This window comes from Pholcus phalangioides, unplaced genomic scaffold, assembly GCF_987345545.1.
Source record: "Pholcus phalangioides strain wild (caught in Gottingen) unplaced genomic scaffold, Ppha-v1.0 ptg000015l_1, whole genome shotgun sequence".
Taxonomy (NCBI): Eukaryota; Metazoa; Arthropoda; class Arachnida; order Araneae; family Pholcidae; genus Pholcus; species Pholcus phalangioides.
The window spans coordinates 19,029,566-19,057,523 of NW_028301608.1; the positions used below are offsets into that span (position 1 = coordinate 19,029,566).

Genomic DNA, 27,958 nt, shown 5'->3' on the forward strand with positions numbered 1-27,958 from the left:
CATGAAATATACTTTCTTTATTGGTACAAAATAAAAGACACAAATACATGAATAAGATTTTTTTTACAAGCCACACTCATTTTGAAGCACGCTTTCTCTTGAAATGCAACCAGCTCAGCAGCTATGTGGTGTGCTCATATGATTGGAGATGACGGTCTCGGGTGTTTTATCGTGTGTGTATACTAGAAAAAAAAAATAGGCGATTGTACTCGCTCCCTCTCTTGTCGGGCAACACTAGGCCTGATCTTCTGTATGAAATCATGAAAGCAAAATTCTTAATATGAATTTCTAGCAGGGTCGCAAGAGGGGGAGCAGGTGAGTCTGGTGCTCCGGGCGCTGGACCGGGAGGAGGGTTGATGAATTCACCCTTTAACTGCTCCTTTTTTATTACACGGGGCGCCAAAATGTTTTTGCTTGTCCCGACTGGCAAAGAATATAGTAGCGGCCCTGCTTGCCAGTCATGATTCTTGAATCTTCAATTTCTAAAAGTTATCATGAAATTCAGCAGCTTCTGCGTCTCCGAATCCCTTGCCATTAAGGCACCTCTTGCTTTGGCAGAAAAAAGTAAAAAAATATTCATAGGGAAGATATTGAATATCCTACTTTCGTCACAATGACAAAAAAATAAAATAAAATAGACCTGCTAAGCTTGCCTGGTGTGGGATCATTTCAGCTTTTTAAGACTTTTTTGGTAGGGGATTCACGAACCCCTTTTTTCGCATTGAGCATGCAGAGACGTACAACATAACACTACACTTCCATAACAACAACTTACAAAGGCTTCATGACTTATGAATAAGCAGCAAAATACCGAGTAGTGATTGCATCTGAATTATATTGGCACACTTATTTTTTTAATGTCTTCCTAAACATAATTCATAACTAAGTATGCTTTTCATTAACTAAACACCTTTCTACGTTGAAATTTTTTGTCTATCTTGCTTAGATTTCAAAGATAACGCAAAAATTTCCTAAGTTTTCCACCAGGTGGCATTCTAACCTTTCTTATCATTTGGCGCGTGCTCATATTGCTATACTGCTATGCTGCTTTCATGATTCTATCTGCGATATTTCAAGAATTATTCAAGATTATGTGAAATTTCTAGTGTTCTTTATTTCTCTCAAATATATTTATCTTTTTGCTCCCGGATATCCCAAAATGATTCTCAGAACTAAAAAATGATTGTAAGAAGCTGCATGCACTTCACTGTATACGAGATCTTCAGGTGGTCATAACTTTTGAATGGATGAAGATAGAGTGATGGAAAAAGTGTCTAGGTATATTAAATCGGACATTCACTACACGATGGTAACAACCAAAATGCCATTTGGGAGAAAACTCTTGAAATTTTTTTTTACCTTCTCCTGAAAATCAACGGGCTTTGAACAAAATTACAGCTAAATTTGTGAAATTATATATTTAATGAGATAATAATATATATCTTACTCAGAATGTCTACACCGACTGTCAAAAATTTTAACATTTAATACCATCAACTGATAATACTATTTTAAACCATCGATGTCTCGAAAATTTTCTTCAAATGTTACGGGATGAATTTCTTTTAGTATAAAACTCAATGTTGCAAATTGGCTAAATTTTAATTTTTTGGCTCTAAATCACATAAAATCTTTGATTTTTACGTTTTTCAAATTATAATTTTATAGAGGTAAGACTATTTCAAATGAATTATATATATATAAAGCTGATAATTTTCCCATATATAACTTGAGTTATTAAAGAAAATTTATTCCTTTTGGACGCTCTCTAAATATTTTTTCGTAAAGAGCGAGATATCTCAGCCTGGAGTAAATGGTAGAAATACATTCGAGCTTTCCCTCTATTCTTTCCCTCTTCCAGACGCTTCATTGATAAAACTATAAACGGGAATTGATTTTCTTTTCTTTACCTTAGCATTATTTTCTCCCTCGCTACGGTTTGACGAGCATAAAAAAAATATGTGCACATAGTATTACATTTCTTGGAAAAGGATGGCTGGGGAAGCAACGGAAAACCTTCTCTTTTCATCTTTTTTCTCTTGATTTCCTAAATGGAAAATAAAGGCACCAGTTTGAGAAATTTATCGCTGATACTCCAACAATATATCTTTGAAATTTATTACAGTATGGGAAGGGGGGGGGGGACGTGTTCACAGGTTGGTAGTGCTACAAGATATGCATATTGTTGTCTATCTCTAATTCTCCGACATTTTATTGTATCAAGATCATTTGAGTGCTTCCAGTATTGGTGCTCCGTGATGAAATTTTCTCCTAAGAAATTGCTGTATGACGTAAAAAGTTTCGGAACCACTGATGAGGATATCAGAGGGCTTTTTAGCTAAAAAAAGAAATTGAGACAGACCTGAATCGGCAAGAGAGAGCTAAGAAAAAAGAAGTGGTTGAGTCTATGATTCATTAAAGGAATTAAAAATACTTATGAGGAAACGCTCTCATGACATGTAAGCATGGGAATACCATAAGAATGAGCTAGAGAGTCAGGACACCAGGTCAGTGATCGACCAAGAGAGTGACATAGTGCACGGGCAAACATGTTAATGACCGAACATCTACGGAGCAAAAGGGGATCAGGTCAGTGAGCGACCAAAAGAGCACCCAAACATATGAGTGACCAAAAGAGTGCGCAAGAATGGGAGAGGCAGACCAACAATTCACCAGCCACAGAGAGTGTATGAGCATGGGAGTGACCAAAAGAGTGACCACGGGAATGTCGGGGGGGGGGGCAAGCGGGTTACAGCACAGGGATGTGAATGTGAATTCGTAAAAAGGAGAGGGGGAGGGGGTTAAGAAAATCAGGCTAAAATGAGAGAAGGGCGGAAAAATTAGTGTAGCCCACTGGCGGGAAAATCAGTAAATCCACCTCAGCATTTGACCAAGCCTGCAATATCTAGCTTCATCTTGAAATGCAGATTAAAGGCGCTGAAGAGAGGGTTTTGTCGCTGTAATTTTCAGTCTGGAAATCTGTCTTGAATATTTTGTGCGTTTGAGTTTCGGGAACGATTTGATTCAGGTGGCCATTATTATTATTTTTAAATGTTATTTACAGTGACGCGTGAGATAGACAGTCAGTCACCCGCCAGTACGCTGAGCATTTGTCCTGATGCGGTTACTGAATTTGTGCCAACACGATAAACGGGTCATATGGAGAATAGCATGTTTTAGTTCTTTGAAAATCAATTGCATCGCGACAAGGATTTGAATCACCCCGAGGACTATGAACATGATGTCATAACTTTGGTTTCTGTCCCGGAAATAACCTGAAAGAAAAAGATATTCAATCTGTACAAAAATTTTCATGAATTTAGTAAAAATCACAAATTTAAAAAACGAAATGAAAAGAAAACAAATGCAACAAGTTTTTATGAAAAAATTCGGGACATAAAAATTGGGAGAAAATATATTGGTCATATATGGTCAGCCGAGCCCTTGCCATATGGGATGCCAAAAAAAAAAACTATAAAATTAAGAATTAAATAAAATAGACAAGTTTGTTATGGATGGGTGTTTCATGTTCCTTAAAGGCAGGTGCTGGTTTGTATGTCCTTAAGAATTCATCTGATAACTCTCGATAAATCTTTTTTAGATAACTGTACATGACCACAGCACATTAAGACGAACACTGAAAAGTCTTAAGACTGGTACAAGCTTGGGCGAGCTACCTGCATGGTACGCACTTTGAGTTCTGGTTTCAAAGATAGTCGAATTTGCTCATAACGTACCCCACTTCGTGATTTGAGAAGTGTGCGTTATAAGCAAGTCTTGAAATTAGCTTATATAGCAGTTGTACGTATGCATAAAGTGCATTATTGAGATTGTTCCAGACGAAATTAGCTTACGAAAGTTTTTAACAACTGCTGCGAAGATGAATGTTTTTTTAGAAAGAGAGGAAATTCAACTGTCTTTGCGGGAAATCGAACCAACGCCCTAGACCTCTAGACTACAAAGGCAAAGAATCTCTCAATCTTTCCTTGGAGCTCGTGGGTTCGGTTCCCTGCAAAGGCAGTTGAATGCTCCCTTTCCAAAGGAAAATCATCTTCGCACAGCCAGTTGTTAAAAACCTTCTTATGGTAGTGGAGAGTGACGTCACATCCTTGCAAAATAAGCTTATGCGACACGCAATCTACACTCATGTCCATAAATTAAGGATAATTCATAATCACACGGAAATCGAAATCTAAAGTAAAAATTTCACCTGTAGAATTATCACACACATCTGCAAGAATGATATGCAAATTTCAGGAAGCCACCAGATGATGCCGATAGTACGTCACAATGACGAGAGTGTAAGAGGGAGGTATATAAGCAATGGTGGCAAAGAAGTGAAATTGCTCACAAGAGTTCTTGTGAGGCGCTCAGTACCATAAGCGAATAGTTATGATACAGAGGACGCATGTGGATGATTTTTTACGTGGTAGAATTATCGGCCGTCTGGAATGTGGGCGTACTCAGATAGAAGTATCCGAGGAACTTGGAATTGCCCAAAGTGTCATCTCTAGGCTTTGGCAACGATTCCAAGATAACGGAAATGTCAGTAGACGTTACAGTACAGGTCGCCCCCGAGTTACAACGCCGAATGAAGACCGGTATTTGGCAGTAACTGCCAAAAGAAGCAGACGGAGCACAGCATCCGACCTGTCTCGTCAGCTATCTGCAGCCACGGGTACCACAGTTTCAAGGCAAACCGTGTACAGACGTTTGGGAGATATTGGTCTATATGCTCGCAGGCCTGTCAGATGTGTTCCGCTCACGGCAACTCACTGTCGGCAGCGATTAGCCTGGAGTAGAGAACATGCAATGTGGACATCGTTACAGTGGGCTTGTGTCATGTTTTCCGACGAGTCCAGGTTTAGCTTGCAGTCTGATTCACGTCGGACTTTCATATGGAGAACGCCAGGCATGGCCCCCACAAAGGGTGGGCTGACAAGGCTCCAGCTCTGGGGCCCGGGAGGATTTTAATAATTTTTTTGTTTTTTCACGCTATAAATTCATCATAAAGGGGGCCCGTAAAAGATCCCAGCCTAGGGGCCCTGCTTCAGGATGTGGGCTCCATGACGCCAGGTACCCGTTACCAATAAGACAACATCATTGAACGACACCGTTACGGTGGTGCAGCATTGCTCGTTTGGGGTGGAATTATACTGGGTTCCAGAACAGATCTGCATGTTCAAACCGGAACCATGAAAGCCTAAATTTATCGGGACATCATTCTGGAACAACATGTACGTTTGTTTAGGGTTGTCATGGGCGCAGAATTTGTGTTTATGGATGACAACGCCCGTCCTCACCGAGCAAACATCGTAAACGAATGCCTTGAATCTGAGGATATAACCCGTATGGAATGGCCAGCATTCTCACCTGACTTGAATCCGATAGAGCATGTGTGGGACATGCTTGGCCGACGAGTTGCAGCCCGTCAACCACCTCCTACATGTGTACCGGAACTTCGGAGAGCATTGCTTGCTGAGTGGAGTGATCTTCCCCAAGATCAGATCGATAATTTGATACTCAGCATGCCTAGGCGTTGTAAGGACTGTATTTCATCGCATGGGAGACATACAATGTATTAACCATCATACCAACCATGTAATAGTAAGTTTTTGTAAAGGAGATATTTTTTACTATTGCTTCAGGGAGCAAAAATCGTAGTTTCTATGAATGGTATCATACATACACCATCGTTTTTGTTCTTTATCTTTTGTTTAATAAATGGGCTTTATGAGTAAGTAACGTTTGTTTTGTTTCTGAACCTTTATTTGCCGGAGCTGGCATTATCCTCAATTTATGGACATGAGTGTATATATATATATATATATATATAATTGATTTTCTGTGTGTGTGTTCTCTATACAAATCTACAATTTTAGACCTATCGTCGCCAAATTTTGCCCAAATTTTTTACCAAATGGGACCCGACTTGAACGATAGGCTATTTTAAAAGTTCGTCAGAGCTGGGTAAATGCCCAAAATGGGCAAAAAACCGTAGGACAACAATGGTTTTTGGGCCTCAACAATCACTTTCGGATCGTTACTTACCGTGGTTCCCTAGCAATGCGTTTCATACGTATATATGCCTTTATAATGGTTTGTCACTTTTTCAATCCCAGTCATAAGGCTCTTTGAATAGACGTCAGAATCATCATCAGCATCACTTTGAGGGTCAGGCAAAGGATGATCCCCATAGAAATCAGTGTTAAAATTACCAATTTTACTGTATAAATGCGGAAATTTCTTTTCCTCCACATAAATAACTTTAAAAATTGTATTGAATTCTCGATTTTTCAAAATGGTGCCTAGCCCAAAAGGTATATAGGTAAGGTAGGTGACGCGAGTTAATGGGAGTGGCCTTATCGGTTTTTCTATTTGCATAGTAATGATGAGGGAATTTTCTTTTTACTGAAAAAGCATGGTGAATTTTCGAATGCGTTTCCAAGATCTGATTTCTCATTTTGTTCGTCATCTCTCAAAATATTGTCGAAAAATTCTGACCGTTCCTTTTCTTTTTAATCACTATTTTTCACACCTGGCCCTATCATTTCTTCCATCACTGTACGTACACAGTAGTAGAGAAGTTATTCATTACAATATGAATTACACGTACCTATGACGATGGGTCTGAAGAACGCCGTGGCACCATTAATGAAGGACGAGAATCCGAGTGCGATAGGAAGCTTCATCAATCCCATGCTTTCGGTCAACATCGGAGAGAAATTCACCAACACGCTTCCATTCAGTAATCCCAGAAATAACGTAATAGTGGTGAGGAGGCAGTAACTGTAGCACCAGGGGATGCATATCACGAGTCCACCCATCGCAATCAGATAGATAGATACCATGACACGCCTTCTGATGACCTTAAGGTCAGCTATCCATCCAAAGCCTAGCCTTCCGATCAAATCTCCGACCGAAAACACCGAGATAACGTAGACCGCACGTTTTTTTGGTATTCCATTATCGAGTGCGAAGTCCAAAACCACCGTGAGGTAGATCGCAGCCACAGAGAAGTAGATCGCGTACGCCGTTGATATCCCAATGAAGTGAGGATTCGACAGGACGTCGAACGTCACATCCAAGCTGGATCTTATTCTTTTCAGGTACCTGTAAAAGATACCGCATTTCGAAGGAGCCTCGGGTAAGGTCACCGGATTTGTTTCGCTGGCAAATGATCTTTTGCTCACATGACGGCATTTTGTCGTGGCTTCCGGATCTGTTGGAGGTGGTAAATCCTTTTGTGAATCCTCGAAAAACTTCTTCTTCTTGGAATCGTTCGCATCTCTATCTGGAAAACAGAAGGAAATCCAATATAACGAGGGTATTTTTTTAAATACTGGCGAAAAGGCTGTAGAAATACGCTGAAGTGCCAAAAGTCATGGTATACCTCTAATATTGCTGCACTTCACCGGGTAAAAGGAGGGTCTCACACGATATCAAGAGGTATCCCATGACTTTTGTCACTTCAGCACTGAAGTCATGGGATACCTCTTCAATATCGTGTGGAACCTTCTTTTACCCGGCGAAGTGCAGCAATATTAAGAGGTGTCCCATGACTTTCGGCATTTCAGTGTATCACGCAACAATACTCTCTTTCTCACTACATGCAACAAGAACAGACAGAGAAAAATCGAGCGATCTACTCGTAGTTTGGTCACGACGTTTTCAAAGAAGAAATTGTGGTGCTCGACAAGAATTTATTGTTTGTGTGTGTGAAGTTGTGTTGCACAATGGTTCTCCCAATCGATTTTGGACTCCATTATATAAGTTTGTGATGTTTCGGCTTGAACATGAGTTTGAAAGTTACTACTTGTTCCGGGTTCGATAGGTGTTTCAAGTGAAATATGATGGGGGAGTAAATGTGGCTATATACTTTCAGAATCCAGTTGAGCTGTCCAGAACCAGGGTTCCTTATATGTCCATGTTGACAGAGCCTGGGCTGGAGAGATCCTGGCAAACGGGATAGGTCCAGTGACCACGTTTTTCCTGTTACAGTATATAATAATTTTTTTACTCGTCAAACAGTATCGAGAGAGAAAAGAATGCTAGGGGTGAAGGAAAGAAAATCCGTTATTTATAGGGTTACCAATAAAAGCTGATCTCCGCGTTGAAAAGTCTCACCACAGAGAGCACAACAAGCCTACAACGATGCAATTATTCAACCATTACACTTCACTCATAGTTAGAAAAATTGACGGCAGATGGCAGCACTACATACAGCAATCATTACACAGAAACAGACTTCACGTCAGGTTCACAACACATACATGCACAGCTTGCAGCATGTTCCAGGTCTCCTTCAACCACCTGGTAAAATCTCTTAATTGTGACAATGCGGCAGGCCATGATCTGGTCAGGAGGAGGAGGAGGTTACCAATCAAGTTTCGATGAGGGGAAAGAACAGAAAAGGAGCTCGCGAATGTATTGCTACGATCTACTCTATCCTGAGATATCTCGCTCTTGTACGGGAAGAGGTTTAGAGAGTGTCCAAAAGTAATAAAATACCACAAAGCATTTCATAATTAAAGTTACATATGGAAAGTTATCAGCTTCAAATCAGTTGTAATAGTCTTACAATTTTGAAATTATAATTTCAAGAAACGTGGAAATCAAAGATTTGATGCTATTTACAGTCAAAAAATTCAAATTGTTTATATTTGCAACTCTCACTCACTCACTCACTCACTCACTCACACACACACACACATTCTGAAGAAATTCACCCATTCAACATTTGAAGAAAACTTTTTGAGACATCTATGTTGAATAGTAGTAGTAGTAAATAGTGTTGAGTGTTAAAAAATTTGATAGCCAGCATACACATTCTGTGACAAATCTTTATATAGACCTATTATCACCTCATTGCATAGAATTTCACAAATTTAGGCTTTAATTTTGTTCGAAGCCCGTTGACTTGTCAAGATAAAGTAAAAATTTCAAGAATTTTTCACCAGGTGGCATTTTGGTTATTGTTATCGTGTATCGCATTTCCGATTTTGTTTATCTAACGCTTCTTCCATCGCTCTATCTTCATTCATTCATTCAAAAGTTATGACCACTCGAAGATCTCGTATACATTGATATGTGCATGTAAATTCTTACAATCATTCTCTATCTCTAAGGATCATTTTAGGATGCCCGGGAGCAAAAAGTATAAATATTTGAGGAACAAAGAACACACACACACATTGGAAATTTCACATAATCTTTAACTCTTGAAATATGACAGATAGAATCATGAAAGTAACGTAGTGGTATAGCGCAATACGTGTACGGACCAAGTGATAAGAATAGTTAAAACGCCACCTGGTGAAAAATTTAGGAACTTTTTGCGTTATCTTCATGCCTAAGCAATATAGACTCAAAATTTCAGCAACCACGTCGTGCAAAGGCATTTAGTTGAAGAAAAACATATTTGATTATGAGTATTGTATATGATGACATTGAAAAAATTAGTGTACCTAAGCCAGGCACGATCACTAATTGGTATTTAATGTAAAAGTCCCGTTGACGCACAGTGGTGGTCGGCTGAAGTTTTCTGCGGTTTCCAATTTCAAGGCACGAATGCGAGTCGATCTCTTATTTAAAAAACTCTCTCTGAGGAGAGCAGTCAGATCTGCAACACGATACTGACATAACAGGAAAATTCAAACATTTACTATCTTTGCTTCAAAATATAAGTGGCAGATGGAAAGGCAGATGCAACCCTCTTAGCACCAGAAAGAAGCACAATTCTGACAACATAAATACGTTAGGGCCACACATACACTCATAACACACATTCCGGAATGTACTAATTCGTCAGAAATCCCACAGAGAATGTGTACGAGATGCATATACGGTTATGTAGAAGTAGTAGTAGTAAGATGCTCGTCAACCCGCCGTGAAGGCGTCAGGGTCCACGGTTTCGATCCGGGGGACGAACATAGTAAACAAGCTCTTCATCTACCAAGTTAGAGACGATCAACGATGTATAGATAGCGCCTTCATTTACTACCCAACGCCACCGGTAAGAAATTGCCGTATGGGGATACGACCGGAGTTGGTGTGCGGTAAAGCAGAAGTGTGAAATGCTTTGAAAAAATTCGAAATTTATCTTAATGCATGCATAAAATATTAAAAGAGAAGAAATTAAGGGTAGTTTGTGTTAGAAGAAGCACCAGCAAGTGTTTTATGTGAATAAATCTATCTAGTATTTTCCCTGTGCTTCATTCGAACATTTATGGTTGGTTCAAAAAGTATTCGACCATAATTTTCCGAGTGTGAACCAATGAAGCTAGGAGAACGTGGTTTGGTGCACGTATATGGGCAATCCTAGTGCGCATGCTTAAATTTTTTCTTGCCAGCAGAGTCGCTGGCAGACTGCTGATGAGGGAGGAAGTGTAAATGAGAACCGCATCGAATTTTTACTTTTGACGAAGTGCAAGAAAAATTTTAACTACGCTACTGCATTAATCGCGATGGAGCTGTCAATTGCAACGCAGAACCTCTTGGTAGTACTCCTTGCTGATGGTTGTGCCGTGCGGTGCGTACTCGTGATGAAACATACCTCATTCATCGGCGGTCTGCCAGCGAATGGCAACTTCTGCAGGCAGGAAAAATCAAGCATGTGCACCAGGATTGCCTAAATCACACCCACTGGCTTTATTGTTTTAAGCACGAAAAATTATGGTCGGATACTTTTTGAACAAACCTCATATTGAGTATTAAAAAAAGTTGTGCCGTTGAAGCACCAATATCTTCACCACTGAGGTAGTCCATCGAAGGCTTTTACCCATCTTGCCTTTGTAAGGTGATGTGGATACCTCACAAGCTTCTTAGTAACATTGTAGTGCTGCGCAACTTCTAGTACATTAAATTTTTGTCCAGTTCCTCCACTTATGTTATTGGAAACGTTTAGACCATCCGCTTTTTTCACGGTCTTTGTTCTTACCGTCATTGCGTATGCGCATGAAGTGCGAGGAGAAAATCTATCAGCAGGGTGCATATGTAACATTCTTGTGTTATAAACGCTACGCATTGCCTTTCATTTCCACAGTAGTGTTACTTTAAGAGCGACCCTCGCAATTACAGTTTTGAAGTCTACATTTAATATTGAATGATAATTAAGCACTCAATAAAACAGATTAAGATTCTCAATCGACGAATAAAAGATATTATTGGGGGTGGGTATGTGCTTGACCCTCTGACGGTCACTCCTCGACTTCCGAATGAATATTTGATCCAGGACTAGAGTACATAAATACATCATTGATAACCCAAAACTAATCACTATTAATATAAGGTACTATGTTTCAATCTGCTTGACTTCAAACTTACGCTGTGATGCTTTGGCCGCCACTTTGTCAGCTTCCAAGTCCACCTCGATGTCCGTTCTTTTCTCACCGTGTTTCTGTGATGATGATATTGTAGTCTCATCACTTTGCACTGCCAATTTCGGAGGTGACTTCATGAGACCTATCGCAGGCAATGAGTTGAGCATAATGCCGCCGAGAATCATGAACATCCCCGATATACCGAATTCACCCAATAGCCAGTGGGCCAACGGAGGAAACAGGAAAGAACCTATGGACGAACCTGAATATGCTATGCCCATTGCTAAAGCCCGATTGCTTGTGAAGTGCTGATTGAGAATCACATGAGTTAGTGGGACGACCACTCCAATGCCAGCACCTGGAAAAGACGAAAGATATTTCCGTTATAATTTTATATGCATAGTTATTTCCATACAGGAGTAAGTCTGTAGTAAACAGAATAAATTTCTTGAAAAGGTTTATATTCAATAACTAGATGAGCTAAAAGGGGGCATCACAGGAAATGTTGTGGTTGGTTGCAAGAGGTAGCAGATTATTCAATCTGCATTCAGAACCTTTTTTCAATATACGAGGTATGATTCAAAAGTTCGAGAACTTGACGTCCCCCCGTGCCCCCAGTAAATGACTTTATTGTCATATTTGACTTCTTTAGGGTAGTCTAACTCTTACAAAATACATAAATAATATAGTAAGATGTCTCTCGGCAAGTCTTCCAGCTCCACCAATGAATGAACGCCAGAACTATGCCACTGGACTTATTCCAGCCCAGCTTCGAGGCAGAGACTTTCAGTTCCACCAAGAACTTTCCTAAAGATGCAGCCCACTGGAGAAAAGGGTGGAAGCCCCCTAAAGTTCATATTCACTATATTGTGAACTCAAAACTTACACAGTCCTTTAAGTCGGTGATTCCCAAACTTTTTACATCACGGAGCACTTTTTCCGGGAGCGCTAATTTTGAAAACACTTAAACGAATCCGATGCACTAAAGGTCCACTGAATTATATCTTGTAACACTACTCACCTGCATTTGTAAATATTTCAACCCCTTTAAATAAGGCTTCTTATTCCAAATTAAAAAGTGAAGTACCAGTGCTAAATCTCTGAAACCTATTCTGTATCTTCATTGAATATTCAACAAATGAAGGGTAAAAAAAAGATGAGAAGATCAGGTTTTCTTCGTTGCTTCCTCAGCTACCCCCTTTTCATGTGTATTCAATAATATTTATATTCTTTTTACTCGTGAAACGTAACGAGGGAGAAAAGAATCTTGAGGTAAAGAAAAAGAATCAATTACTGTTATCAATAAAGCGTCTCGAAGAGGATGAGGGAAAGAACAGTGAAGAGGAGCTCGAAGGTATCTCTACCATCTGCCTAGGCTGAAATATCTTGCTCTTGTACGAGAAGAGCTGTAGAGAGTGGCCGAAAGTAATAAAATTTTACAAAGCATTTCGGAGTTAAAGTTACATATGGAAAAGAAAACCATCAGAGCTTCAATTCGGCTGTAACAGTCGTACCTCTTTAAAATCATAATTTGAAGAAACGTGAAAATCAAAGATTTTATGTTATTTTGCAGTCAAAAAATGCAAATTGTTTTAATTTGCAACTCTCAATTTTATATCGAAGGCAATTCGGCCTGTAAAATTTAAAGAAAATTTTCCGAGACATCGATGATCGAAAGTAGTAATAGATGGTATTAAATGTTAAAAATTTTGACAGTCGGTGTACACATTCTGAGTAATCCTTATATATTACATCTCATTAATCGGAATTTCACAAATTTAAGCTATAATTTCGTTCAAAGCCCGTTCATTAGTCAAGAAAATGTAAAAAAGTTCGAGAATTTCTCACCAGGTGGCATTTTGGTTATTACTATCGTAGAGCACATGTCCAATTCAGTACACCAAGACACTTTTTCCATCACTCTATCTTCATCCATTCAAAAGTTATGACCGCTTGAAGATCTCGTATACAGTGACATGCGCAACCTCTTACAATCATTTTCTATCTCTAAGGATCATTTTTGGGATGCCCGGGAGCAAAAAAGGATTAAATATTTGAGGAATGAAGAACATTGGAAATTTCACATAATCTCGAATAGCTCCTGAAATACTGAAATATGACAGATAGAATCATGGAAGTGGCATAGTTGTATAGCAATGCGAGTACGCGCCAAATGATAAGAAAGGTTAGAACGCCACCTGGTGGGAAATGTAGCAACTTTTTTATGCTATATCTTGGAATCTAAGAAAGATAGACGAAAAATTTCAACAACCAGGTCGTACAAAGGCATTCGGTTAATGTAAAGCACACTGGGTTATGAATAATGAGTATGAACTAATTGAAAAAATTAGTCAGGCGTTGATCACTACTAGGTGTTCTGCTGTTAATTTAGAGTTGATAAGCCTTTGTAAGCTGTTGTTATGTAAGTGCAGTATCACGTTGTAGGTCTCTAAAAACTTGTAACCTTTTTTTTTTGCCAAATCCAGAGAGAGACTTTCAGAGCAAAAGCAGCGGTCCATGGGCTAAATGACATTTTGAATAGTATATCATTTGAAGAGCTCCAAAATGCTTGCAGTAAGTGGTTAGGAAAAAAATGCAAAAGAGTGCTTGGATGCCAATAGCGTTAAATGACTTCAAAAAATTTGAAATTTCTTTTGAATATATGCGCAAAAATTAAAAGAGAAGAAATTAAAATCAGTCTGTTTTCGGAGAAGTGCAAACAAGTGTTCACGCTTCATTGAGAAACTGTGTAAAACAAGTTCTACCATTCAAACACCAATAACTTCACTGAGCTCCAACAAATCTCTGGTGAAGAATTTGGTGCTTCTTGCAAACTATTGTACCAGATCTCATCGTGTACATCGTGTAGGACAACCACTTCCTATGTGGATATGAGGCCTCGGGTCATGCTCAAGATTCACCCTGGCGCACAGCTCTGCTGGATTCTGAAAGTCACATTCCCCCCCCCCCCATATTCCACTGAAAAGCTTTATTTGTTCACATCTCTTACTTCAACCTCCCCTTCACCACTTGTAGCTTCCTTTCCATCTGATGTTCACTCGTGGCTCCCTTAGAATATCTCAGGACCACAAGGAAGGGGGGGGGGGGGTCATATGGCCCCAAGTTCAGAACCATTGCTCTAAGGTGCCTTGGGTACTCCAGTTCCGACGTCACTTTTTACAATCACCCGTGTTGCCTCCTATGATGCTATTTTTACTCTATCTGTGTGTGTGTGAGAGATGGCCCAAAACGACGTCACAGTGAATTTTGCTTAATCGGGGGAAACCAATGAACCATGAAATTATGTGTTCGAGGGCCGCAAACGACGTAAAACGTCTAGACAGACTTTACTCATTGTTCCATCTTCGGCAATAATTCTTTTGCGTCTGCGAACATCGGAAATAGTTCAAAAATTTTCGCGGACCGGCGGAAATGAAAGAGTTAATTTGCGGACCTCCTCCTCCTAACCAGAACATGACCCGCCGCTCTGTCTCAACGAACAGATAACGTTATAAGCAGGTGATCAAAGATCTGGGAAAGGCTCGAAAAACTTAGTCGTGTCCCTTTGCTCGGCCAGCCGTCGACCCCACCACTCATGATACCCCGCACAATGTCTCTCTGCATCCTCCCTATTTATTCCGTTTAAAAAATAAATAAAAAATTGAAAAAAAAAACGCACACTAAAAAACGGGAAAGAAGTTTACAAAAAAAAACCAAAATATGTATAGAAAAGGCGTGAAAAACATGAATATGTGCAGATAAGCATGAATAGATATTTCAGAAAACATGGGCAGACAGCGCGACAATTACTCATGTACCAGTGGAAGAAATTTGTTAAATGCACTTTATGGTTATAAAGCAAAGCAATCATTTTTTTTTCAATTTATATATCCAGTAAAAAATAAATAGACAGAAAAAATGATATGCGGATTAAAAAATAATTTGAGGAATACTCTTTGCAGATCGGCTGACGGTAAAAAAACAAAGAATAATAAAATTAGAGACACAGATTACTTTATTGTCTATTACATGTGGAATTGGAGATTTTAAATGTAGCGGCTATGCATAGATTGGGCGAAATATTTTGCGGACCAGCAGTTAAAGAACACTGGTCTGAAATACGCACTTTGAAACTTTCTGACGACATTTATAGTAATTTATTCGACCGAATACTTTTATCGAAGACTGTGAACCAGATATATAAACTATATGCACGTTTATCAAGGTGTATACTCAAGTACATATCATGTCACGGACAAAAACAAAAAAAACTATAAAAATTATTTATGGGGGGAAGCGGTATAAATTCTGTTAGTGTTATTATGGATATAGTACACGAAAATTCCCTAAATTAAAAATCAGCGTGGGTTTAGCGTATTTTCTCCTAATGGACATAAATATTCAGATTTACAGGCTCTTCGAACTTAATACGCCAAACAGACCAAGAGAGGAATTGTACCACTCCCCACTTATAAATTTCATCTTAAAACCTGACATTATCTATTCAAAAATGATAGAGAAAACAACAGCTCGTAGAAAAAAAAAGGCAAATGTACTACAATATGCTATAGCAGCTCGAAAGAATTACGATTCTAGACAGAAATCGGCAAGGCATGTTGGCCTACTGCCACGAAACAGACGAAATAAAATAAATAAATAAATAATAAAATAATGGAAGGCTAAATAATAACAGCGTTTGTGAGTATTAAGCATGCTTTTTACGATCATCTCGATCTATAAAGTAAGCAATACTAGATGGACATGTCCGCCTACGTTTAAATTACGGGTCCGGAAGGAAGAAAATAAAACTCTCCATAGCATAGAAAATTCAGATCAATGACAGCAGGCTGTCAGATTTCCAAGCTAGGTCAGTGTACCTTTCCAAACATGCCATATTAAATTGCGCGTTTCGAAATATCTATTCGGTGGCCATGATTCGCTTAACCATTAAAGAAGCATAAAATAACTGGAATCGGAAGAAATCTCATTTGAAATAAATTGCTTCGTATGTTATACGTGTATATATATATACACACACATCGGGAATATATAATTCTGAAATTTTAAACCTCTTGATTGAAATATTGCGACATCCAGGGCCGTGTGGGTTACAATTAACATTGAGGCAGCCTTTGTCTTCTTAGTGTGTGGCCTTTAGTTGATGGTGAAAAAGTTTGAAACCTGAATACAATGGATATTAGTAGTTTCTATCGGTTTCAGGGAGAGCCATCGCTCGAAATTGAGAGTGAAATCTCGTACCAAGTCGTTCCTCTGAATTTATTTTAATGCAATTTCACTTTTAATTCAATTTCTATTATGCAGTTAAACCTGATTATAACGACATTCAAGGGACCGTGAAATTGTGTCGTTGGAACCGAGATCGAGATTTTCATGGAAGTCGGTACACGGTCTAAAATTTCAATGCTATCCTAGGCAGAAAATCTCCAGTCTTCACAAGAAACATTTAAAAATTTTCTATTCACTTCTATAGACTGTGCTATATCATCATAATTGTTGAGTTTTTTTTTTAATTTTCAAACATTGAGGAATAAAATATATTTGTCTTGATATTACATCAACATTTTGCGCTCATGATAAAATAGCATGACATCAATGCAGTTGAATGAAAATGGTCAGCCTAGGTATTTATCGTATTGCGTATATTGATACTTCTCACACTGGAACATCTTTCGTAGCTCGGATGGAACACCTTGGTGGGCCGCATCTGGCCCGCGGGCCTGAGGTTGTCAATCCCTGGTCTATGCAATCGAAAAATAGATACTGCAGATATGTAAATTATTGTGATGCTAAGCATAGCCTATACCAGGGGTTCCAACGTAAAGTTCGTCGCGGAACTGCCGCCTGGCAGTCGAGTGGTTAGGGAACTAGCTTCTCACTGTGCAGGTCTGGGTTTGTATCCCGGTTCGGGAATGGATGTCTACTAACACTTACAAATTCCCTGGACGGATCATGCTGATCCCTTGGGAATACGTGAAGACCACATTATTTATAAAAAAAAAACCAAAAAACCCTTGATGATAATGAGGCTATTCTATGGCACTCAAACAAATTTTTGAATGTTTCTACTGTCGTCTCAACAGCATCATAGCTCCGGAGGAAAATGACAAAGAGTGCTTCGTCACCATCTCTTAATATACATATTTATTGTCATTGTGCTAGACCTTTTCGTGGAAGCCCCTATTCAACTGAGGTCCTCGCATGTCCCAACAAGGGGTGGGACTGACAGGGTACAGCTCGGGGGCTCGGGACAAATCTCATTAATTTTTTTGTACTACAAATTCAATGTAGAGGAGACCCCACCAAATATCTAAGTCTAAAGATGCCTTGCTCCAGGATGGAAAAGGGGCGTGATGAGCACCGAGATGCTCGCGAATAAAATTGGTTGGAAGAATTTTATTCAAACATGAAATATTCCCTCTAGCTTTTTTTTCCTAACCAGAATAGGGGCACATTGTCTTTTATTTTCCATCTGCACAGACCTGTTTTTTTAGCACAGAATTTCGATATCTGTGCATAATTACATGCTTCCTTATATACAATAAGGGAAACTTTTTTTTCTGCGCAACAAAAACTATGTACACAGAAGCATTCTTAATCATTCTCAACCTCAAAACATTTATATTTTGTAAACTTATTCTACGTCTAAAACAAAAGGTGACTTTCTTAGTTACTTTTGTCCATAACCAATGAACGGGTAAAAATTACATTTTATCAGCAAATATATACCTTCTAGAAAATATTGAAAATAACTAAGGCAAAAAGTATATACATGCAAAAAAAAAAAAACATCTTTGATCTGGAACGCTTAGTATCCCCTGTCAAATAAGAAACACAACTGTTATCACACAATTCGATTGAAATTGGTGACCAGTTTTCAAATGCTGTGCCGCATGAATAAAAAATATGGTATGATGTTAATAAATATTTTTTGAGCAATAATATAAACTAAATTGCCGAGTTCGCAGTAAAAGTTTAACAGTTGATGTTTGTGTGATGTAAGATAATATTAGTAAAAATCCATCTTTTATTTTTTTGTACTTCCATTTCATACAAGCATGTAAGTATGCACAGATATCGAAATTCTGTGCTAAAAAAAAAAAAAAACCACACACAGGTCTGTGCAGATGGAAAATAAAAGACAATGTGCCCCTATTCTGGTTAGGAAAAAAAAAGCTAGAGGGCATATTTTATGTTTGAATAAAATTCTTCCAACCAATTTTATTCGCGAGCATCTCGGTGCTCATCACGTCCCTTTCCCAACGAAAAAACTATACGATAAACTTAGCAACTCTGAAATTCCACATCTCATGGAGATTTCCTCATATGGCAGCAGAGATAAAGCACGTCTCAAAAGACCAAAAAATTTTCTTCATATGCCCAGGCCTGCGCTGCCAGGTCTATGAACATTGTATGAAGTATACAAAAATATTGCACATTGCTCTTGAAAACAAGGTGATGCTGCATGTCGGTACATCTATGGCCGCTACAGGCCGCTGTGGTGGTCGAGTGGTTATAGTGCCGGACTCGTGATGCGAGAATCCGGGTTCGAACCCCACAGTGGTGGTCGGCTGAAGTTGGTTTTCTGTGGTTCCCAACTTCAAGGCGCAAATGCGAGCCGATCTCCCCGTTAAAAAGTCTCGCCACAGAGAGCAACAGTCCTACAACGGTAAATCATTCAACCATAACACTTCACTCATAGTTAGTAAAAACTGGGGGCAGATGACAGCACTACACATAACAAGCATTACACAGAAACAAACTTTACGTCAGGTTGCACTACACGTACACGCACATTCCCGCATGTACCGATTCGTTGGGGGGTTCCGCGGAAGGGGGGGGGGGTTTCATGTGTGGTGTACTAGCAGTAGTAGGTAGGGGCTCGGAGATCCATGATGTTCTTAAGTCAGCCACCTCGTTGGGCAATTTGCCTGTTGTGGCGTTGTATTTGTATTTGTATTTGTATATATATTAATACTCATATAATTATAATTATGCGGTGAGCGTACTCACCTTGGCCCTGATGAGATTCCTTTTTGAAGGGGAGGGGGGAAATTGTAAATACATTTAATCATTTTTACTACCCGCATTTTTTCGTGATATTCAATTTTATCCTTGTGAGATATGTCTTGCGAAAGCAAATTGCGCTGGAACAGTGTAATACTCAGGAATATTCTCAAGTATTTTTCTCAAGTACTTATTTATTTAAACTTCTACAGCAAACTCGACAATTTAGTTTATATTATTGCTCAAAAAATATTTATTAATGTCGTAACATATTTTTTGTTCACGTGGCACAGTATTTGAAAACTGGTCACCGATTTCAATCGAAAACGTTCTGTGATAACAGTTGTGTTTTTGACTTGATAGGTGACACTAGGTGTTCCAGTTCAATTATGTTTTTTGCATGTAATATAAAACTGTACGGTTGCCTTAGTTGTTTTCAACATTCTCTAGGAGGCATATTTTTGCTGATAAAATTTTATTTTTATCCGTTTATTGGTTATGGACAAAAGTAATTAAGAAAGGAACTTTCTTTTCATGCAGACTAAATTCACAAAATACAAAAGTTTAGAGTTTGAGAATATTTCTGTGTACATAGAGTTTTTACTGCGCGAAAAAAAATTCCCTTGTTGTATAAAGGTAGCATGTAATTTTGTAATTGCACTCAGATATCCAAATCCTGTGCACAGAGAAACAGTCGATTTGTGCAGGTCCCCCCCCCCTCCCTATCTTGAAAGAAAAAGGATCCTTGGTATCATAAAAATAAAAGTTTGTATTCAGCTAAGCGGGATTTTTTCAAGCAGGCACTGATGTGTAGCATTTTTTATATTTCATAGATGATCGGAGGCAGGGCCGTCTTAAAAGCATCATGGGCCCCCGGGCCAAGTGGTTTTTCTGAGGCCCTACCAGATAAATTCTAGAAAAGTTTAACTGTAGATCTCATTTTCGTGAGGCCCCTTCACTGTTGAGGCCCCCGGGCCGTGCCCGGGTGGGCCCATGCGTTAAGACGGCACTGACTGGAGGAGTTCCAGTGTGTGTGCGTGCGTGTGTGAGTGAGTGAGTGAGTGAAAGTGAGAGAGAGAGAGAAACGATACTATTCACAAACTCAATATGGGTGAGAAAGCGTTGAAGTTAAGGGCCCTTTCACACGGAGCGGATGCGGATGCGGACGCGGATGCGGATGCGGGTCCGGAAGAAGTTTTAACAATTGGAATATACTGCGCCTTTCAGACGAGCCGAAAAATCTCCGCACCTAGGAAATGTTCATGTGGGTCCGGACGTCGTCCGCATGTGTCAAAACCTAAGTGCGGGCTCCGCATCCGCACATAGAAGTTTTGACAATAGGTTTATTCGGAGCTATCCAGACGATGCGGATGCGGAGCGAATTCGTCCGCATCTTTGGATACTTTTTGAAGGTGATTTTTCACGGAATTTTTTTAATTATTTGCCATAAATACCCTTAAAAACACCATATGATGGTCCCTGCTCATTAATATAATGTACCTACATACGTGTACCCCTTCGTTTCCTTCTGAGATGGAGATATAGCAACTTTAACTGCCTTTTGTCCATATTTCACAATTTTATACAATAAAACCTGCCAACAACGGCCACTGACGGGACCAAAATTATAAGCCGTTCTGTTCATTACGAATATTTAATTGACTAAATACTTTAATAACTTTTAAATTTAATTTAAAAATTTTAATTTTTTCTTTTTAAATTTTTAAAATTATTTAAAAAATATAAATATTTGAAATATTATTTTAAATTTTTTAAATTTTTTTAAATTTTTAATCTTTTAATTTTTTTAAATTTTTAATCTTTTAATTTTTTAAAATTTTTAATCTGTTAATTTTTTTAAACTTTAAAAACAACAACTTTTATTAAACAACGTTATCCACGTACGGTGTTCACTCAGGGCCGGATTAAGACGTTTGAAGACCCTTGAACTTGAATATTTTTGGTGGTTTCCTCGATACCTACAAGTTTATTTTACTCAATATTTAGTCTATAAACTTAAAAAAATGAAATTTTATATTTCAGAAGTGACTAATCTAAGGATGGGATTTCACTCTAAAAGGTTTATGAAAGTTATTTTATAAAACTTGAAAAAAGCAACTAATAAATTGCAAGTGCAACCGATAAATTTATTGGTTGCTTTTTTAAAATAATTATTATAAAATTTTTGAAGTTGAAAAATTCAACCAATAGGCGCATCGGTTGCATTCAAGCAAATGCAACCGGTGATTTTAATGGTTGAATTTTTCACGTTTTATCAAAGAGCTTTTACAAAACTTTTATAGTGTAATCCCGGCCTAAGACAGAATTGTGATGCGAATATTTCTAAGCACAGACATTTTGAAAGTCCCAACCCCTCCTTTTTTTTTATACTTGCAAATTCTTTGATATTTGCTGAATTTTTTTTTTTTTTTTTGGAACATCGAATGTTTTGGATATTTTTGGATTGGATTTTTCGAACATTGGATGTGTTTTTGGAATTTTCTTTCATATTTTTCCGAAAAGACAGATTTTTTTTCAAAATTTTTTGAAAATATTTTAAGATATTTTCTCCCATCGACTACTTGTGAGGATCGGAATGGAGGCATCTTTAGGCTCAATGATAAAAACCACCAAAGAATGCCTCTAGGCTGCCTATGGGCACTGAATCAGGGGTGAAGGAGAAAAATAATTACAAAAATTGCGAAAAAACAGTTTCTATTCACGAATTTCGAACTAAAGATGCGGGCGATTTGTCCGCATCTTTAGTGCTCGTTTGAAAGGGTATGCGGACCCGCGTCCGCATCCGCGTCCGCATCCGCATCCGCTCCGTGTGAAAGGGGCCTAAGTTACCATAAATAAGTTGAGTTATCAAAGTTGGAAACCCGCGGCCCATACAATCAAAATATGTGTACCAAATTTTCAAATAAATCAATGGTGAAATGATATTTTCAAAGACATTTTTACTACAGCATAATATTTTTTGAGACTTTTTGACCATGTTAAAAAGGTATTTAAATATTCATATTTGAATTTCACTGTTCAGTAAGAGAACTTGATATTTTTAAATTTTCAGGAGGAGGGAGGGGTTTTTAAAGAGTATTAGGGGCCCATACAAGTATTACGTAAGCAGATTTTTAGGCATTTTTGGCCCCCCCCCCGCCTTGTCAGCAAAAGTCAGCAAAACACTGAACCCTCCCCCCCTCGTCAGCAAAATTTCGTCAGCAGCTTAGAATATTTAATATCTTCAAAAAGGGTGGTTGATAACGTAAGCAACCTTCAAACCCCCCCCCCCTTGTCATCAAAAGTCAGCAAATCCGAACCCCCCCCCCCCACGATGCTGACGTAATACTTGAATGACCCCTTAGACAATATTTATGTTTCCGAAAAATTCTGTACTAAGCGAGTGAGCATTAGCCTTAATTTACAAAACACACAAAATTCATTGTGGTTAACGAAGAATAATAATGCTTATACTGGAATTGGCTATCCAAAAACATGAAGCTGTCAGTAAATTATGTTCCGCTTACCTTGGCAGGCACCGTAGAGTACCGTCACGTGATCGATGGAGGTGGCACAACTGGATAAACATACAGCTACGGAAGCCGTCAGAGCTCCTACCATCATGATACTCCTGGCGCTATAGTACTGGTTAAGGTAACCGCTCAGTACACCTGTGAAATATGCGTAACGTAAATTTTTAGGCAATCGATCAAATCAATGGTATTGTTATAGCGGGAATTCACCACTGAAGGAAATCATTTTCCGTAATAATCAATGAAAAGTAGATTAAGCTCTTTGTATACCAAGGGTTCTTAACTTTTTGTGTTCCAAGGACCCCGCGTGCTAACAAGATTGAATCCATGGAACCTGTGCTGATGAAAGGAAAGCGACGGACCCCTTTACAAAATAATATTCTGTATAAAGCAAGGATGTTCAATTTGTAGGAGAGTGCGAACCATTTCATCGATTTGAAAACCTGTCGCGGGCCATTTATTTAAGTGATTTAGAGCAGCACCGTAGGTTTTAAGTGATCTGTAAATGTGCCGAGGGTCACTTGAGTGATCAGAAAAATGTGCTGCGGGCCACTTGAGCGATGTGTAACTGTGCCGCGGGCCACTTAAGTGATGTTTAATTGCATCGTGTATCATTTAAGTGATCTGGAAATATGCCGCTTGGTTCATGTTTACAATATTAGGTTTGAGGTTGTGGGTCACATCAGATGACTTTAAGGAACACATCTGGCACATTGCCCATGGGTTGAGCATGTATGTATGGTATAAAGTAATGTGTAAAAACAGTGAGTTGTTTACTCATCCCAGCTCATGGAACCCCTGAAGTCTTTCCAAATATCCCCAAGAGGTCCGTTTATCTCCGATTAAAAACCACTGTTTTAACCCTTTTAGTGTCGGGTTACACACACCTTCCCATGCTGTATCTTTCTCTTATAGGCTTTCTCACGATTTTCAGAAAGTACAAAGTGAGGGAAACAGGGAAAAGTGTTCCTTTGAGAAATCAACTTAATAAAATATGTGTGGGCTTGTCAATGCTAAAATAAGAGGCTTTCAAAGCGGCAAGATATATACGTGAATACCTGTTAAAGAGTTAAGTAAAACGCGTAATTTTCACCTCATCATGCAACGTGCTTAATATCTGTTCACCTTTTTTACAGCTACGATCTGGCAAAAATAGTTGAAAAATTTTCCGGATTGGAAAAAAAAAACCACACAAATGGGAGAAATAATATGTGGCGATAAATAAATAAGAAGAAATGATTTTCGGATTGATATATAAAATACATCGAAATAGAAGAAATAATTTTTTTCGTAAGGGCAAAAAATGCATAAGACTAACTTAAAGACAGTCGTAGAAACACAAATAGTTTACGGACTGGCTCATGCTATTTCAGCCACCTCGTTGGACATTTTGTTTATTGTCCCTTTGTATTTGTATTAAGACAGCAAAAATAATTTACGGACCGGGGAAAATACATTAGTAGAAGAAATCATATGCAGACCGGTGGTTACTAAATCAAATGGGGGAAATGATTTGTGAGGACTGGCAAAAAATACACATGAATAAGAGAAATCATTTATGCAGACCGTCAATAAAATAAATAAATGGGTGAAATGATATATGTGCTGACGGGAAATAAGTAATGGGAATAATTAAAGACCGACAAACCGACAAAACAAAAATACATAAATTGGACTAATTTCTGGAACGGCAAAAAATACATAAACATCTGAAATAATTTGCAGACTTCGCTGACGACTAAGACACAAATAAAAACTAATGTGCAGGGTGTGTCCTGTAAGTGCTATTGCGGCCTTTATCTAATCAACCCTCCATCGTAGAAGTATAGTTTCAATTTAAAAAAATGCTCAAAATGTGTTCAAAAATTACCCTGCACGGTTTGAGAGTGAAAATACAGTGTGTCATAAAATAAAAATAAAAAACTACATTTTTATACGGTCTCCCTGTCGTCTTTCTTTTCCGAGTCCAATGAAAGAGATATCCCGTGTTTTTAATTGCAATATTCGAATTCAAAAATCGGAGAAAAGTTGGGAAACGACAGCATAAATTATCTTTCATAATTTTTCTTCGATTTTGAATTCAAATAGCTCAGCGAATATTGCACTTAGAAATATGGAATTTTTTTTGCCTCAGGGGAGAGAAGGCAAAACTTTCTTATTGGAAGTTAGAGGGCAAGGAGACAGTACAAAAATGTTTTATTTATTTTTTGACACTGTATTTTCTCTGTCAAAACTGGTACAAGGTAATTTTTGAACGCCTTTCGAGCTTTTTCTAAACTGAAACTATACCTCGACGACGGACGGTTGATGAGATAAAGGCCGCATCAGCACTTACAGGACATCCTGTATATCGAATAATTTTAATTATTAACCCTTTTCAGCGGCTTTATGTGTCATTGATTCCGTATCATTTAACTGGCGCAATGGAAACAACTAAACCCTATTTCAAATGCCACATTACATGCAGATGATAGCAGATCCCTTCAGGGGTGTGAGACAGTGGGCTTCTCCAAGTGAAAAAATATTCATATACATCAATATTACTTTTATTTTGTATTAAACAAGGTGCTTGAGCTTCAACTAATTTGATTCTGGGATTTCCCCTCTCTCATCTCATATATTATCTCCTCTCTCTCTCTCTCTCTCTTAATTCTGGAATTTTTCTCTTATTAAATAATCTGAATTTCCTCCAATTTAGGAATTATTTCTTTCATTAATTCCGAATTTCAATCATTCCTGGAATTATTTCTCTCATCAAGTCTGAATTTCCTTCAATTCTGGAGTTATTTCTCATTAATTCTGAATTTTCATCAACTCTGAGATTATTTTTCTTTGACTAATTCTGAATTTTCATTGGTAAGTAGATATTTTTTAGCATTCATGTATATCTTGTAATAACGCATGAATCTTCGGATACCGATTCCCCCCCCCCAAAATGTATGAAATCGGGGCTAAGGAGCCCCGAAATTATCTTCGCACTGGACCCTGCATCTGATAAGGACCGCCCAGGATGATATATAGTGCTCCTCTCTCCTCCACCAACTCCGAGAAAAATCCGAGGAAGAGAAATACATTTTTCCATTATTTCTATTGTGCACGCATATTCCTGTATTTGCGCAAGGCCGTATTAAGAGCATTATGGAGCCTCCGGGCCAAGTGATTTTTCTGAGGGCCTACATGGCAACTTCTCGAAAAATTCAACTATTCATTTTTCTGAGTCCCCTCTTCTCTTGAGGCCGGCTGGGTGCTTATGCGAGGGTGCATGGGGTGTACCCGGACGAAGTTTGTAAGGGGCCGTAGCTTAAGCTTTAGTTAGACAAAAAACAATTTTTAATTCGCAATAGTTCAAATTAAGATAAACTTAAATGACATACACGATTTTGAGCCACACTTTGACGATGGAGATGTTAAGAAAACTTGATGGAACAAAGACGGCCTGGGACCCTAATTGTAGAAAGAAAAATGCACTCTGTCACGAGAGGGAAAGTGTGCATTTGGATGCCCCTCCCACCCAGTAATTTTTCTGCAGCGGACAAGTAAAACATATTTTCCGGCTTCTGGGGCACCGGAAACACACGACTTGGAAATAAATTTCATAATATAAAGGTGCCCCGTTATATTTACCCTTTAGAGGATAAGTGAAAGTAATGATCATAACCCCCCCCCCCTCCCCGGGGACGATTTTCTCCATTTTTTGTTTTTTCATGTTGTAAATTCACTATAGAGGAAGCCCGCTAAAGGCCTCAGCCTATGGGCTCTGCTGCAGGCTGTGGGGTGTCATGGAAATGATGGCTGATCAATAAGAGTTCAATGCTGGACAAATCCCTGGCGCCGGGTCGCCATGGTGAGCATGGTGAGTAAGAAATTAGTATTTGCGCCTAAAATTTTCTCTGTGTAGTTACTAAATTGCAGGCTGAGATCAGCAAAGAACGTTTGGAATTTATAGCAGCATATCTGCTAACACGAAAGAGGCTCACTATGCCCTGAAGAAGTCAAACGCGAAGCATTATTTTTTTGAACCTTTTTCTTCTAGTAAAAATTTTTTTGGAGACTAAAAAAAACTATTCTGTCGCCTAGATTTTTGTTGCGATTTGTCGAGCCCTTGTAAGAGCTGTAATGCGGATCACATTTTCAGGCGTAATTGAAAAATTAAAAATAATTTTATTGGGAAAATAATTCCGAAGCAAAATGCGGGCAGTTTTTTTGAAAGCGGAACGTATAATCACACGGACAGCTAGAATTGCATCGACAGAATTCATTCAAGCCGAGCACAACTCTGGTCTATCACCTCACTGACAATTTACTATTTACTGCCGATTGAATTGTGCCTGAAGTGTGAGTGTGTGTGTCTCTCCGGATCTCCCGGAACCTGAAGTCCGAAAACGATTATATAAAAGAATACGAATAACGCATAGCTGCCGCATAAACCACACAGCTGCCCTGCGACATTTGGCCAGTCGTGGCCCAGCCTTCGAAGTTCATCCGCCTCGCGAGGAATTGCTTGGCGCAGTCTCCAGGGCGCTGCCTCGCGACAGTCGCCTTTACGGCGCATCTCTTGCTCTACCACGAGTAAGGTTCTTAAAAAGTGTAGATATTGACAGACATAAGCAAAAACATTAAGCGCCCGGCCCCTGGGGGCATACGCTGAATTGACAGACGTAAATTAAAAAAAAAAAAAACCACAAAAAATTGAACTAACCAGTTATGCACATGCAGAATCCAAAAATTCCGATAAACCAGGCGGCTTCTTCTCTTTTGACTGGGAAATTATCCAATAGGGCAACGTATACGACGGCCGTCGTTCTCATCACACCGCGGATGCAGAAATTCATCCAAAACGCCGATATGGCCACGATCCACCTCCAGTCCACGGATATGTTGCTGCACCACCTGATACTGTTTGGCTTGGCGATCGACTTTGCCGCGGCCATCTTGATCGCGTTCTTTCATTCATCTGCGGAAATCGCATATTATGATCAAAAGATTGGTTTTTATTTTGTTTTTTTCACTGATGTCAGTAGAGATATCAATAAAGATTTCGTTTTAGGGGGGGAAAAAATCGCCCTCTTGATTTTTCTC

The 27,958-nt window shown here is 38.8% G+C and overlaps 1 protein-coding gene across 1 annotated transcript; it reads right to left on the reverse strand.

Moving 5' to 3' along the window:
• LOC149075612 (monocarboxylate transporter 12-like) lies at window positions 1–27,934 on the reverse strand. Its single transcript, XM_089243111.1, has 5 exons — window positions 27,579–27,934; window positions 22,874–23,017; window positions 11,326–11,679; window positions 6,617–7,294; window positions 1–3,275 (listed from the first exon to the last, which is right to left on the reverse strand). The coding sequence occupies exons 1-5, from the start codon at window positions 27,808–27,810 to the stop codon at window positions 3,088–3,090; spliced, it is 1,596 nt and encodes a 531-aa protein (XP_089099237.1). The 5' UTR covers window positions 27,811–27,934; the 3' UTR covers window positions 1–3,087.
• Window positions 27,935–27,958: the final 24 nt, after the last annotated feature.

What these genes read in the sequence shown, in the direction of transcription:
- LOC149075612 (XM_089243111.1), bottom strand. Translation starts at nt 27,810, where the DNA reads ATGGCCGCGGCAAAGTCGATCGCCAAGCCAAACAGTATCAGGTGGTGC. An exon ending in ACTCTACGGTGCCTGCCAAG is followed by an intron (nt 11,680 to 22,873) that starts GTAAGCGGAACA and finishes CGTCTTTTCCAG; the next exon opens with GTGCTGGCATTGGAGTGGTC. An exon ending in GGCGGCCAAAGCATCACAGC is followed by an intron (nt 7,295 to 11,325) that starts GTAAGTTTGAAG and finishes TCTGTTTTCCAG; the next exon opens with ATAGAGATGCGAACGATTCC.